At 39.9% G+C, this 16,847-nt stretch overlaps 1 protein-coding gene across 1 annotated transcript in view; it reads left to right on the top strand.

The window, feature by feature from the left end:
- KIF13A (kinesin family member 13A) overlaps window positions 1-16,847 on the top strand; it is a 216,818-nt gene that overhangs the window by 106,895 nt on the left and 93,076 nt on the right. Inside the window, exon 3 of the mRNA XM_007461260.1 lies at window positions 9,167-9,227. Coding sequence (XP_007461322.1) covers window positions 9,167-9,227 — 61 coding nt within the window. The remainder of the gene's footprint in view (window positions 1-9,166; window positions 9,228-16,847) is intronic.

Consider the following 16,847-nt stretch of genomic DNA (forward strand, 5'->3'; position numbering starts at 1 on the left):
TCATAATAAGGTCACAGACACCCCAAAACACACCATCGGATGTGGTCCTGCCCACCAGAAAGATCCAGCCTCATCCACCAGAACACAGGCACCAGTACCCTCCACCAGGAAGCCCACAAAACCCACTGAACCAACCTTACCCACTGGGGTCAGACACCAAAAACAGTGGGAACTACGAACCTGCAGCCTGTGAAAAGGAGACCCCAAACACAGTAAGTTAAGCAAAATGAGAAGACAAACACACAGCAGATGAAGGAGCAAGGTAAAAACCCAGTAGACCAAACAAATGAAGAGGAAATAGGCAGTCTACCTGAAAAAGAATTTAGAATATAATAGTAACGATGATCCAAAATCTTGGAGATGGAATGGAGAAAATACAAGAAATGTTTAACAAGGACCTAGAAGAACTAAAGAGCAAACAAACAGTGATGAACACCACAATAAATGAAATTTAAAATTCTCTAGAAGGGATCAATAGCAGAATAACTGAGAGAACAGATAAGTGACCTGGAAGATAAAATAGTGGAAATAACTACTGCAGAGCAGAATAAAGAAAAAAGAATGAAAAGAATTGAGGACAGTCTGAGAGACCTCTGGGACATTAAACGCACCAACATTCGAATTATATGGGTGCCAAAAGAAGAAGAGAAAAAGAAAGGGACTGAGAAAATATTTGAAGAGATTATAGTTGAAAACTTCCCTAATATGAGAAAGGAAATAGTTAATCAAGTCCAGGAAGCACAGAGAGTCCCATACAGGATAAATCCAAGGAGAAACACACCAAGACACATATTAATCAAACTATCAAAAATTAAATACAAAGAAAAAATATTAAAAGCAGCAAGAGAAAAACAACAAATAACATACAGGGAAATCCCCATAAGGTTAATAGCTGATCTTTCAGCAGAAACTCTGCAAGCCAGAAGGGAGTGGCAAGACATATTTAAAGTGATGAAAGGGAAAAACCTACAACCAAGATTACTCTACCCAGCAAGGATCTCATTCAGATTCGACGGAAAACTTAAAACCTTGGCAGACAAGCAAAAGCTAAGAGGATTCAGCACCACCAAACTAGCTTTACAACAAATGCTAAAGGAACTTCTCTAGGCAGAAAACACAAGAAGAAAAAGACGTACAATAACAAACCCAAAACAATTAAGAAAAGGGTAATAGGAACATACATATTGATAATTACCTTAAATGTAAATGGATTAAATACTCCCACCAAAAGACATAGACTGGCTAAATGGACACAAAAACAAGACCCATATATATGCTGTCTACTAGAGACCCACTTCAGACCGAGGGACACATACAGACTGAAAGTAAGGGGATGGAAGAAGATATTCCATGCAAATGGAAATCAAAAAAAAAGCTGGAGTAGCAATTCTCATATCAGACAAAATAGACTTTAAAATAAAGACTAGGGGCTTCCCTGGTGGCGCAGTGGTTGAGAGTCCGCCTGCCGATGCAGGGGACACCGGTTCGTGCCCCGGTCCGGGAGGATCCCACATGCCGCGGAGCGGCTGGGCCCGTGAGCCATGGCCGCGGAGCCTGCGCGTCCGGAGCCTGTGCTCCGCAACGGGAGAGGCCACAACAGTGAGAGGCCTGCGCACCGCAAAAAATTTAAAAAAAAATTAAAAAAATTAAAAAAAAAAATAAAGACTATTACAAGAGACAAAGAAGGACTCTACATGATGGTCAAGGGATCCATTCAAGAAGAAGATGATAACAATTGTAAATCTTTATGCACCCAACATAGGAGCACCTCAATACATAAGGCAAATGCTAACAGCCATAAAAGGGGAAATCGACAGTAACACAATCATAGTAAGGGACTTTAACACCCCACTTTCACCAATGGACAGATCATCCACAATAAAAATAAGGAAACACAAGCCTTAAATGATACATTAAACAAGATGGACTTAATTGGTATTTATAGGACAGTCCATCCAAAAACAACAGAATACACTTTCTTCTCAAGTGCTCATGGAACATTCTCCAGGATCGATCATATCTTGGGTCACAAGTCAAGCCTTGGTAAATTTAAGAAAACTGAAATTGTATCAAGTATCTTTTCCGACCACAACGCTATGAGACTAGATATCAATTATCGGAAAAAAACTGTAAAAAATACAAACACATGGAGGCTAAACAGTACACTACTAAGTAACCAAGAGATCACTGAAGAAATCAAACAGGAAATCAAAAAATATCTAGAAACAAATGACAAGGAAAACACGATGACCCAAAACCTATGGGATGTAGCCAGAGCAGTTCTAAGAGGGAAGTTTATAGGAATACAGTCGTACCTCAAGAAACAAGAAAAAGCTCAAATAAACAACCTAACCTTACACCTAAAGGAATTAGAGAGAGAAGAACAAAAAACCCCGAAAGTTAGCAGAAGGAAAGAAGTCATAAAGACCAGATCAGAAATAAATGAAAAAGAAATGAAGGAAACGATAGCAAAAATCAATAAAACTAAAAGCTGGTTCTTTGAGAAGATAAACAAAATTGATAAACCATTAGCCAGACTCATGAAGAAAAAAAGAGAGAAGACTCAAATCAATAGAATTAGAAATGAAAAAGGAGAAGTAACAACTGGCACTGTAGAAATACAAAGGATCATGAGAGATTACTACAAGCAACTATATGCCAATAAAGTGGACAACCTGGAAGAAGTGGACAAATTCTTAGAAAAGCACAACCTTCCGAGACTGAACCAGGAAGAAATAGAAAATATGAACAGACCAATCACAAGCACTGAAATTGAAACTGTGATTAAAAATCTTCCAACAAACAAAAGCCCAGGACCAGATGGCTTCACAGGCAAATTCTATCAAACATTTAGAGAAGAGCTAACACCTATCCTTCTCAAACTCTTCCAAAATATAGCAGAGGGAGGAACACTCCCCAACTCATTCTACGAGATCAGCATCCCCCTGATACCAAAACCAGACAAAGATGTCACAAAGAAAGAAAACTACGGGCCAATATCACTGATGAGCATAGATGCAAAATTCCTCAACAAAGTACTAGCAAACAGAATCCAACAGCATGTTAAAAGGATCCTACACCATGATCAAGTGTGGTTTATCCCAGGAATGCAAGGATTCTTCAATATATGCAAATCAATCAATGTGATACACCATATTACCAGATTGAAGGATAAAAACCACATGATTATCTGAATGGATGCAGAAAAAGCTTTCAACAAAATTCAACACCCATTAATGATAAACACCCTCCAGAAAATAGGCATAGAGGGAACCTACCTCAACATAATAAAGGCCATATATGACAAACCCACAGCCAACATCGTTCTCAATGGTGAAAAACTGAAACCATTTCCACTGAGATCAGGAGTAAGACAAGGTTGCCCACTCTCCCCACTGTTATTCCACATGGTTTTGCAAGTTTTAGCCACAGCAGTCAGAGAAGGAAAAGAAATAAAAGGAATCCAAGTCGGAAAAGAAGCAGTAAAGCTATCACTGTTTGCAGATGACATAATTGTATATGTAGAGAATCCTAAAGGCTCTACCAGGAAACTACTAGAGCTAATCAATGAATTTGGTAAAGTAGCAGGATACAAAATTAATGCACAGAAATCTCTGGCATTCCTATACACTAATGATGAAAAATCTGAAAGAGAAATTAAGGAAACACTGCTATTTACCACTTCAGCAAAAGAATAAAATGCCTAAGAATAAACCTACCTAAGGAGACAAAAGACTTGTATGTAGAAAACTATAAGACACTAATGAAAGCAATTAAAGATGATACAAATGGATAGAGAAATATACCATGTTCTTGGATTGGAAGAATCAACATTATGAAAATGACTATACTACCCAAAGCAGTATACAGATTCAATGCAATCCCTATCAAACTATGAATGGCATTTTTCGCAGAACTAGAACAAAAAATTCCACAATTTGTTTAGAGGCACAAAAGACCCAAATAGCCAAAGCAATCTTGAGAAAGAAAAATGGAGCTGGAGGAATCAGGCTCCCTGACTTCAGACTATACTACAAAGCTACAATAATCAAGACAGTCTGGTACTGGCACAAAAACAGAAAGATAGATCAGTGGAACAGGATAGAAAGCACAGAGATAAACCCACGGACATATGGTCACCTTATTTTTGATAAAGGAGGCAAGAATATACAGCGGAGAAAAGACAGCCTCTTCAATAAGTGGTGCTGGGAAAACTGGATAGCTACATGTAAAAGAATGAAATTAGAACACTCCCTAACACCATACACAAAAATAAAGTCAAAATGGATTAAAGATCTAAATGTAAGGCCAGACACTATAAAACTCTTAGAGGAAAACATAGGCAGAACATTCTATGACATAAATCACAGCAAGATCCTTTCTGACACACCTCCTAGAGAAATGGAAATAACAAATATCAACAAATGAGACCTAATGAAACTTAAAAGCTTTTGCACAACAAAGGAAAACATAAACAAGACGAAAAGACAACCCTCAGAATGGGAGAAAATATTTGCAAATGAAGCAACTGACAAAGGATTAATCTCCAAAATTTACAAGCAGCTCATGCAGCTCAAAAAAACAAACAATCCAAAAATGGGCAGCAGACCTAAATAGACATTTCTCCCAAGAAGATATACAGACTGCCAACAGACACACATGAAAGAATCCTCAACATCGCTAATCATTAGAGAAGTGCAAATCAAAGCTACAGTCTCTCCTCACACCAGTCAGAATGTCCATCATCAAGGAATCTACGAACAATAAAAATTGGAGAGGGTGTGGAGAAAAGGCAACCCTCTTGCACTGTTGGTGGGAATGTAAATTGATACAGCCACTGTGGAGAGCAGTATGGAGGTCCCTTAGTGAAAATAGAACTACCATACGACCCAGCAATCCCACTACTGGGCATATACCCTGAGAAAACCATAATTCAAAAGGAGTCATGTACCACAATGTTCACTGCAGCTCTATTTACGATAGCCAGGACATGGAAGCAACCTAAGTGTCCATCCACAGATAAATGGATAAAGAAGATGTGGCACATATATACAATGGAATATTACTCAGCCATAGAAAGAAACGAAATTGAGTTCTTTGTAGTGAGGTGGATGGACCTACAGTCTGTCATACAGAGTGAAGTAAGTCAGAAAGAGAAAAACAAATACCGTATCGTAACACATATAATTGGAATCTAAAAAAACCAAAATGGTTCTGATGAACCTAGGGCCAGGACAGGAATAAAGATGCAGACGTAGAGAATGGATTTGAGGACACGGGGAGGCGCAAGTGTAAGCTGGGACGAAGTGAGAGAGTGGCATGGACTTATATGTACTACCAAGTGTAAAATAGATAGCTAGTGGGAAGCATTCGCATAGCACAGGGAGATCAGCTCAGTGCTTTGTGACCCCCAGAGGGGTGGGATAGGGAGGGGGGAGAGTGACGCAAGAGTATATGTATAGCTGATTCACTTTGTTATACAGCAGAAACTAACACACCATTGTAAAGCAATGATACTCCAATAAAGATGTGTAAAGAAAAAAAAAAGAAGTCCCCCGTCTGCCATAGTCTAATTAAGATACTAGTGACTTCATAATGAATAGGTGAAGTAAACATTTAGGAATTCTAATGAAATTAGAATTCTTGAGTAAATATATTTCTCTAGTATAATGTGCTGTCTTTGAAGAAAATTATTTGAAGTGGTTATAGTTTCTAAAGAATAACTCAAGAAAATGGTTTTGTTATCTCTTTTGAAATGTCAATCATTTTGTATTAGAAAATAAGAAAATGATGTCCTCTTTTGTTACAAATCTTTGTGATTAAATTATAATTAAATTTTTAGCCACGAAAAGAAAGATAATAGTTTGTGAATACTAGTTTGTTTATAGCACTAAGAAGATTGCAAGGGAAATGATTGGGCTACCTAGGACAAAGAAATGATTTTAAACATCTTTAACACTGTTTTCATAACAGTCATACCAAATAATTATTCTAGCAACAGATAATTGTTCTAATTCTGTGCAAACTACAAATTATACTTGATGTGGCCATTCTTATTTATCCACATGAACCCTGCAATGATGGTGCTGAAGAGGACTCATCTAGTGACCAAAACTGTATTTGACCCTTGAAGGAATCAAGTTCCCCGAAAATGTGCATCTGAAAGTAATGCAACACTAAAAATCTGTCTTGCAGTTTGAACTTCTGCGTCTTCGTAACAGTTTATCATGTTCATTCCGTGTTCTTATCTGCATTCCAACTTCTTCTCCTGGTATTATGTTTATTTATTGAAAAAATATTACATACAGTGGCTGCTCTATATGAGGTACCGACCCAGGCACTAGCATGAGACAAAGCCCCTGCCCCCAACGGGTTCACCTTTGAGTGGAGGTGAGACCCACACCAGTTGAACTAAGCCATAAAACAGGAGCACATGTGAACTAGTGCCACGGGAGCTATAGAGTGCTGTGGAATTTCATAGGGGGAGGGGGGATCACTGGTAACCTGCATTAAATAAAAAAATGATAACAAGAATCTTTTCAGTTGCTTTGAGTTTTTAGGGAAATCCTTCAGATTTCTGGCCTTCACCTTTCTTACTGATAAATGTTGAGTAAAAGCATAACCTGTACTCCATGACTGGTTTGAGGGAGATGACCATTCTAAAATGCTTGTGATCAAAGGTTTTGAAATTCGAGACATAATTCAGTTCAGGGAGAGGCCAGTTTTTGGCAAGAAAAGAACAATTATGTCTGCCAGTACTATCAGGGCCCTTTCTCCTCTGCAGTGTTTTAACATTTGTCTGAATTTGGGAGGGTGAATGCATAAATGAAAAATTGTTATCTTCCTTTTTATGAGCAAAAACAACTTTAGACTATTAACCGTCTGTTAGAAATGAAAGTTGGCACAGAATTTGGAATGATTATTACTAAGGGTAGACCCCCCAGTTTTGGGGTGGATTTCATTTTATTTCAAGTAACATTACTGTGAATGTAAATCTCTAGCTTTCTAACCTTGTATGCAAAATAGCAAGCTGTTAAATACAAGTTTTAGGTAGGTATGAAAAATTAACATACAGGAAATAAATTATTATTTCACTGTATGTAGCAACTACTAAGAGGAGTTCATTGAGACTTTAGAGGGAAACAATGAACATACCTCGAAATTGGAAAGTAGCCTCTGTTGGCCATTTAAAGTAAGGAAAGTTGATTTAGGTCAAAAGGAAAGGAAAATGTCCTGGGATTGAAAGTTAAGTGTTATAAGATGCCATTAAAGGGAGGTTGTAGAATCTCCTTTTCTGGAAATGTTTAAAAACAAGAGAGATCTTCATCTCTCAGAAGTGTTGGAAGTTCAGTCCTGCCTTGAGGCAGGAAGATTAACTGGATTACGCCTGTGTGGTCTCTCAAGTCTTTGGAAGAGCCCTTGAATGCAGTAAATATTTCACACTCTGTTGGCTGAAACTATTGTTTCATAGCTGTTCGTTTTAACCTTGGTTGTCATAAGACCAGAGTGAATGTTTGTATAAATAACAAAACTGAATTCGGATTTGACATTGATGATGTAAGTTGTGTGTGTACCTGAATCAGTTTTAAAAGCATCAAAGTACATGTAGTGCTGAAACTATTCAGAGCATAATTTAGTCTTTTGATGATGTGGAAAGTCCCTTCTTTCTTGCAAGTTCTCAATGACAGTAATCATTTAATAAATAATTACAAAGCAACTACTATGGACATTGCAGGATACAAATATGAATTAGGTATGGTTCCTGCTTTTAAGGATCTTTGTCTACCAGGGGAGATAAAACATAGGCACACATCATATACATGATAAGTGAGAAATAAAATAATTGAGATAGGAGTCACACCAAAAAAGAATTAAACAGTGTTGTGAGAGTTCAGAGAAGAGAAAGCAAATCCCTTTTGGTTTAACCAAGGAATACTTCCTGGAAGAAAAATATATTGAACTGGGCCTTAAGGAGTATGAAGCATTCTGAAGGGTGGAAATAAAGAAAATGACAGAGGTGGAATTGTACTTAGCAACTTCAAGGTACGGAAGGGTTTATTTGCTGGAGGACTTTTCAGAGACTTTAATATTGAGAATTGCATAGAAGATCTTAAGCAGGGTAAAATATCTACCATTTCTGGATGATGTAATCTTTATTTCATGGACTGTCTCATGAAGCTGCTGTTCCTTGGTGCGCACTTTGGGGAACGTTGCCCGACGCATTTGCTAATGATGGCTGGAACATGAGTGGTGGTCACATGCTTGGAAAACATTGATTAGATTTGTGTCCTTATGGAGGCAGCATCAGCCATTCCTAGCACATAGCAGGCATTCAGTAACTACTGCAGAGAACTAAAGCATGCAAGAGTTAATTATTGATGTTCTTTTTAAATCTTATTCAATTTTTTTTTTTTTTTTTTTTTTTTTTTTTTTGTGGAGGGGGGCCGCTCACTGTTGTGGCCTCTCCCGTTGCGGGGCACAGGCTCCGGACGCGCAGGCTCAGCGGCCATGGCTCACGGGCCCAGCCGCTCCGCGGCATGTGGGATCTTCCTGGACCGGGGCACGAACCCGTGTTCCCTGCATTGGCAGGTGGATTCTCAACCACTGCGCCACCAGGGAAGCCCCCGAATGATTGATTTATTAACAATACTTGGCCCAAGACTGGGAGTCCAAGATTTCCGGGAACGTGGGGAGTTTTGACAAAGTTTTGGCTATGCTAGAAATGGTAGCATCATGGAAAGTTAGAAGGAACTGGTTTAAATGAAAGTTGATCACTTTAGTGTTTTTTGTGAAGCCATGGAAGGTCTGGCTGGAGAGTTTCAGCAGATGCTGGAACCATAGACTTGGGAGAGAAGCCATTATTCTTTCTCACTAAATGTATCATTTAAAAAAATTTGGCTAAGATGTCTCCTTGTTTGAATTATGGATAAGTAGCAATTTCTATATGCAACTTAGTCTAATACAAGAAAATAACCATCAGTTTAGTCTGAAAGAAACTTCAGGGTTAATAAAGCATCAAACCTATGGTGTTTTTTCGCTTTTTTGTTTTTTTTTTTAATAAGACAGTAGCAGGCACCCTCATCTTCATCAGTGAATTTTTTTTCAGTCTGATTTACTCATGGAAGTTAATTAATTTTTAAGTTTAATGTTTTGTTCTTTCATTCAGGTATTTGCGTTTGATTATTGCTTTTGGTCCATGGATGAATCTAACACTACAAAATATGCTGGTAAGTTGGCTCTCTCTCTGCACTTGACGGTTGGGCCTCTGGCCTCTTCTTCCGTTATGTCTGTTTTCTTTAATTATTCTGGAGCTCTGTTTTTCCCATAAAATTCGCACTCATTCTTTCCAATTCTGGCACGTGGGCTTTGAAGTCAGTAAGATTCGGTTTTAGGATCTGGTTCAGCCATTTACTTGCTGAGAAGCCTCGGACAGGTTTTTTCCCAAACTCATTAAGCTTCAGGTTCTTTACCTGTAAGGGGGTTATGAAGTGTCCTCAGAGGTGTTCCAAGGATTAGAGATAACGAGGAACCACCTCAAGCCGTCAGTGGAAGCTGTTGTGGTTCTTACACGAAGAGGAGGTTTAATGTGCCGTGCCTTTCCTTGCCTCTAACTTTGAGGGAAGGCACTGCTCCGCTTAAGCAAGCAAAGCACAGATGCTGTTGGTTTCCAGGGCCCCCTCGCATCCTGCGTGTTCTAAAGTAGTCAGTGGTGATATGAACTAAAACTGTGCATTCCTCAGGGAAACATTGCCTCAAGGCCCCACATTTTGCTGTTGTTCCTTCCTTGAGGCATTTTATCCCTACTCCATTAAATACAGAAGACTACTAATTTTATTTGTGATCATAGGTGAATCTTCACCTTTCCTAGGAGTTAAAATTACTTTAGCTCAAGAGGGAAGCATTTGTTTTAGTGGAGGAAGTCTTTGTTCCTTCCCTTCTGACTGTGACCCCTTTTTCTTAGATATACAATCTTAATGAGTGTTTTCTCCTTATTTCTACTTATAAGAATGTCAGGTGAATGACTTTCCCATTTATGAAAGAAAGAAAGAGAGAAAGAAATATTGAAAGAAAAGGAAGGAAGGAAGGAAGGAAGGAAGGAAGAAAAACAGTGAGGGGGTGATGAAGAGGATGTAGATCTTAAAAGATTAGAGGGTAAAAGAAGTTACTTGCTTATAGGAAATTTTGTTTATTGATAGCCTTTTCCTTGCCGCATAAAGCAAATCTGTTGAGAAATTATTTGATGTATAATTTTTTCAAAAGTTAATGGCTGGAACTAGGAAAATTCCTTCCATTGCTCACATTGGGTAAATTAGGCTTTTTTCCAAACATCATTCCTGCAACTTCAGCAAATGTATTTTATTAATGTGAGTAAATAGTTCTTCATATTGGTTGTAATTAATTTGTCTTTTTATCAGTCCTTTGGGAGTCTATACAATAAATTCTACAGAGTCTAGGAGAGTCGGCCTTGACTGTTAGCACAGTATAATTTTGTGCTGGGTGTGTGCTTTTGGATTTAAATAAACAAAAGTAAAACACTTCATACTGTGACAGAACCAGATGAGGACAAATGCCATGGCTATACAAAGTCCAATCTCTCACTCTGTTCAGTTGATATTATTCAGGATATAGTCAGATACAGCTCCCTGTATCTGTACAACTCTTACGCAATTGTCAAATACTTCAGAGGACTCCTCATCCCTTATAGATCAAAATCTGTACTCTTTGGATGACATTTAAGATCCTTTATTTTATAACCCCGTCTACCTTCCCCACCCTCGGCTCCCTGACTCCCCACCACCCGTTCTATGCTCCAGCCCAGTGTTTCTTCCTATTTAACCTAGGAAGCCAGAAAGTCTCAGAATAGTTCCTTAAGTATTCATGAAACTTCTACTATGTGTGCAGCCTAGGAAGCCCTTGAGAAATTATAACCTAAGTTGGAAAGCAGAAGAATGCATGACAAACAACAGTAAACATTTTGAGATAGTATTTAAACTCTAAATTTTACAGGTTTTAAGTACTATAGAAAACCCAAGGAGAGGCAAAATGTGGAAAGACTGAAGTTGCCTGGGAAGTCCCATCATAGAGGAGATAGGACTGAAACTGGACATAAAAGTTTAGCATAGATTTAGCCACGGGGCAGTATGGAGGGCATCCAGACGAGAGGAAGCAATACAGTGTCAAGGAAAGCACACGGACTCTGAACTCCACCCTGGGTTTAAGTCTCAGGAAGCTTGCTTTGGTTCTCTTAGACAATTTAATCTCTCTGAGTTACAGTTTCTTTTCTGTAAAATGGGAAACATGGCAGTGATAATACCTATCTTACATGTTGTTATAAGGGTTCAGTAGGTAACTTAATGAGCTGACCAGTGGAAGGTGCCCATAAATGATACTTTGTTTGGCTTTTCTGTAAGTGAGAATAAAGAAGGGGGAGTGAGCATGGTGTATAACACTGGCCTGAGCAAAAGATGCATTTTGGGGGGGGGAATCAGTGGGAGACCTACTTGTACATGTTAAGTGAGGCCAGATAATAAGAAAGTTTAAAAGCTAGACTAAGAAATGTAGATGATATGGTGAAAAATAGGGGAGGGGCTGTTGGAGTAATGGGGTTAAAATAATGCTTCAGGAAGATTGTTTTTCTCTTTCTTTTCCGTATCTCTACAATCACATCCTCCATTACTGCCCATAGAGACCATTCTAGCTTTCTGCAGTGTATCACTCATACCTCTGAATGTAGGACAAACTTTTTTTTTTAACTAGAGATAATTTTATTAAGTACAGATGATAAAATTAAATGTGAAACTCAAGATTTCTGTAGCTCTTCATTACAAACAGTATGTGCCGTAGTATTTTAAAAGATAAAAATGATTTTTAAACATTTTGATAGCTTAAACTTTACTAAATTTTAGCTTGCATGATCACATCTAATACCATGTTTCTGGTATTAACCCTGAAATAGGATTCTCTTGGTCGGTGGAGCAGAGTCTATTTACAAAATGTGAGGAGACAGTTTCTTACTCTTTAGGTATCCCCATTATTGTACAGATTCTGTGACCACCTCAGCAAAAAGTAAAATTCTTGCTTACTATTCTTTCAGGGTTTTTTGCACTCGTAAATAATTTGCCTAGTGAATATATTACTAGTAGATTAGTCAATTGGTTTCTATACTAATATGATTTCCTTTCTCTTTTTTTAAATTTAAATTTTATTTTATATTGGAGTATAGTTTGATTTCCCTTCTCTTTTTTTTTTTTTTTTTTTTTTGCGGTCCGGGGGCCTCTCACTGCCGTGGCCTCCCCCGCCGCGGAGCACAGGCTCCGGACGCGCAGGCCCAGCAGCCATGGCCCACGGGCCCAGCCGCTCCGCGGCACGCGGGATCCTCCCGGACCGGGGCACGACCCCGCGCCCCCCGCATCGGCAGGCGGACTCCCAACCACTGCGCCACCAGGGAAGCCCTCCCTTCTCTTTAATTAAAAAAAAAAAGCAATTCCTTCTTAATTGTGAATAGAAACATGAAGATAGAAGCATTCATTCTCTGATGGGACATAGAAGAAACGGAGAAGGGGAAGCACATAGTTCCTGAAACTGACCTATTTGTCAGACTCCATGAATAATGGCATCATTGATACTGAATCACAGCTCTTGAGGCAGCTCTCAAAACTTGGGGGGCAGAGAGGAGGAGGGAGAGGGGAGAGAGACAGATGAGCGCATGGATTGAAAGAGCAAAGAGAGGCTCTCAGTTTCATGGGGTGTGTCAAATGTTAAATTCTCAATTATGTTTTATGTTACTCTACTCATTAAAAGCTATAGCAAGCAAGAGCGTCCACTCTCAGACTGATTTAGAAACCCATAATTCTATAGTAGGTATAATGGCACTGCATTGGGTTGGGTGGAGTGGTGGAAGCATGTGGACTTTTAAATCGAACTGCCTGGGTTCCAGTGCTGCCTCCCCCACCTTTTATCTATGTAAGGTCGGGTGAGTTTTGTTTCCTCTTAGGTTAAATAAGGCTGATGATAGTTCTGATCTCATAGGGTTGATTTGAGGACTAAATGACCTATTCATGTAAAGTACTTAAACCACAGGAAATGCTCACTTAATATTTATCATCAGGGCTTCCCTGGTAGCGCAGTGGTTGAGAATCCGCCTGCCAATGCATGGGACATGGGTTCAAGCCCTGGTCCGGGAAGATCCCACATGCCGTGGAGCAACTAAGCCCCTGCGCCACAACTACTGAGCCTGCGCTCTAGAGCCCGGGAGCCACAACTACTGAGCGCGCGTGCCACAGCTACTGAGCCTGCACTCTAGAGCCCGTGCTCCGCAGCAAGAGAAGCCACTGCAATGAGAAGCCCACGCCCCGCAGTGATGGGTAGCCCCTGCTCGCCGCAACTAGAGAAAGCCCGCACGCAGCAACAAAGACCCAAAGCAGCCAAAAATAAATAAATTTAAGAAATATTTATCATCATCTTTATCACTGTCACGTTGTAGCAGTAGTAAGGATAGTAGCATCAGTCCTTTGGAGAGAAAAATGCATTGTGTGTGCTGGTATTTATGAGACCTGGTTTTGCCACAGACTGCTAAACTTTGCGGATGTCTGTTTCTTCATCTGTGGAAGGAGGATATATAGCCTAGAATGATCTCAGATCTCTTCCAGCTCTCAGATTAAACATGAATCAGACATTTTATGCTGGCCACACAGCTGTTGCAGTGGACTTTTCAGAGTCAGATCAAAGGCTTGTTTGTTAAGCCATTTGAATTGCTTTGAATCATGCTTTGAGACATTTCACAATTTAAATATATTATCTCTTATTACCACCTTTTGGTTAGCGAGTCTGCGCATAATTCTGAATATTTAAGCAAAAACCCTTGTGCCAGGGCTAAGAAAAAGCAGAAGTAACCTGCAAAATTAGGCGCCCACAGCATGGGATTTCTACATAAATCTGTTGCCTCTCCCCAAGCCCATATACACATAAACATAGATCAGGGGCTTCCCTGGTGGCGCAGTGGTTGAGAGTCCGCCTGCCGATGCGGGGGACATGGGTTCGTGCCCCGGTCCAGGAGGATCCCACATGCCGCGGAGCGGCTGGGCCCGTGAGCCATGGCCGCTGAGCCTGCGTGTCCGGAGCCTGTGCTCTGCGCGTCCGGAGCCTGTGCTCTGCAATGGGAGAGGCCACGACAGTGAGAGGCCACCAAAAAAAAAAAAACCCATAGATCAACATTTAGGATTATAATGTTATTATAGTGAATACTGATAAACTTGAGAGCATCATAACAGATAATAGGCCTTTTTAAAATGTTTAACTCACTACTAATTTCATTTAAGGGCTTCTTGATAATAAATCAATACATTTTTTATCACTGTCTAAAATGTGTCGTGTTGGTTAAATAACAATGACTTCCAGTAACCTTGGTTTTGCTTTTCTTCCTAGCAGGAGAATATTTTTCATAAACCTGTTTTTCTATAAATCTTCATACCAAAAATAAAAATCAGTCTAGTGGTGGCGTATCTGGGTCTCTATATGGACAAGAACTTTTCCTGACCTGAGAGATTCTAAACTGTTGACTTTCAAATTATATGACAGTTCTCACCATATGGTATGTTCCTCAGATTTGCTGAAACCTGTGGTTTCAGGCATTGTAATACCCTGCAATTCAGGAGAAATGTTCTACGTCTGATTCTTGTTCTGCTAACGTTGCTTTGTACTGTGAAGGGACAGCTGAGTGCCTCCTAGCTGTGGCTATTGCCGTGGGGAGAATAGCCATGTTTGATTCTGTTCCTATGATGGGAGAGTTGATGGGCTCAGAGGTAGAAATGATTGCTGTTTCATATTGTTTAACTGTGCATCAAAATTTACATTCTAAAAGTTGACAGTAGCCAAAATAGAACCAATTTTTTAAGCAGACTTCCAAAATATTTGTCATAGCATATTGTATTGATTCATTATTTTACTATTCAAGTGTATATGAAGACCTCAGCAAGTGTCTTGTGTAGAATAAATACTCAATAATTGTTAGCTGTTAAGTTTATCAAAACTGTGGAAGTTTTCCCTGTGGTTATGAGAAGCAGTAGTAGTTGACTATGTGAAAAGTTTGTTAGAGATTCACTATAAATGGTGCATATGCCATCTTAAAAGACATTTACGAAACACTGCAGAATCCTTCTAGATTTTTCTTTCTCTTTTACAGTCTTACAAATTCTTACCCATACCTAATCTGACAGTTCTTTTAGGGGCTCACCTTTATCAAGTTGTTCCTAAGCATCCAAACTAGTTTTCTTAGAACCAGCAACTCTCTTTTTTGCATTTGTTAATTATGTAATTACAGAGAAGTGTAACTGACACAAACCAGTTCAGGAGCAAACACAACTGACCCTTTGTGAGAACATAACTCAGCTGGTGGGAGTCCAGAGAGTTGTCTACCAGTTGGGTGATTTAGTGTGCAGTAAGCATGCATCAGTGTATTTTACAGATGGAAGAGAGAATGTTAATTGAGAGAATTGGGTAAGTGAAGGTCAGTTAAGAAAAATTTCTCTGAGATAAGTAAGCTAGGCTGACACTTAAATTTTTTACAAGAGTGGGTGTGTGTGCTTCTCTTTCTTCTCACCTCTACTCCCAGATTTTTTAATCCCACCCAACGCTGCCTTCTTCCACTTTCCTTTCTTTGTCGACATCTATTCCTTAGAGTATTTCTTGGCGCCCAGAGACATCACTTAAGTTAGTTAAGTGTGTTTAGAGGGGTGGATAATAATAACAACAATAGACAATAGAGTTCTGAGCACTAGTTTCCCAGCGCTGTGCTCATCCCTTTATATGCAGCAGGTCATTTAATTGTCAAAACACCAAATCAGTAGAAACTGATGTTGCCCCCACTTTACAGATGAGGAAACTGAGGTTCAGAGAGGCCCTGCTACTTGTAAGAGAGCTGAAGGCAGTGGTAAATGTGGATTTGGGTCATTGACAGTTATGTGTGAAGATTTTATGGATTCTACTGCAATCCCAGGCTCTCCTCTCTCTCATCCCAGCAAGAGGCTGTGCCTAGGGAATCATGTTATTGGAGTACTCTGGCTTGGAACCTAGCCAGGAATAATACTATTAACATTCTCTCTCCTGTCAGAAGTTCTCCAGAGTCCTGAATGCCTGTGTTTGGTTTGGGCTTTGTTCTCACCTCCCCTCAAGTGCTGTCAATCTTGTGCACCCCACAGTCCAGAAGAGATATTGAGTCATGTCTGCCTCTGTGTCACAGGGACACAGTGGCAAACACTGTCGAGCAGGTAGAGGTGAAGAACAGCTCCTTTTTCAGCAGTTGTTATATGTGAAAGTACCCTCCTGAATCACTCCAAAATGCATTCTCTGTGAGACAATCCTCACAGCTCTTTCATCGGGGCCCCGACGCCTGACCCCTCCTCTGTGACTCAGCCACTTTATACGGCAACAAAGAAAGGAGCTGAGGTTCACTGCCAGCTCATGACTGGCCCCAGCGCTGTCAGGGGGTGGAAACATCCATCTGGTCGAGTCACCCAGGCCGTGCTGCAAGGAAAGCTCCTGAGGACTGCAGTGCTGATAGCTCCCAGATGCCACTGTGGAAAATGGCCCCGTGTCTACCTGTACCCTCCAGGCCCAGGTTCTCAGGGTCGTTTTACCAAAAGCCCCTTAATGGCAGTCTTCTATAGTTTATTAAAACTTAAATCTCCTGTCATCAAGTCAAGCCTTTAAAGCCCTAGTTCCTTTATCTAAGCTCTGTAGTTTTTGGTCATTTAACTTAAACCAGGTTTAAAGTCACCACATGTGACAGTTCCTGAGAGTGCACTGTTTGAGGGAGAGATTACCTGAAACCTCGTACAAGTTCGGCATTC

This window comes from Lipotes vexillifer, unplaced genomic scaffold (assembly GCF_000442215.2).
Source record: "Lipotes vexillifer unplaced genomic scaffold, Lipotes_vexillifer_v1.1 scaffold863, whole genome shotgun sequence".
Classification (NCBI taxonomy): Eukaryota; Metazoa; Chordata; class Mammalia; order Artiodactyla; family Lipotidae; genus Lipotes; species Lipotes vexillifer.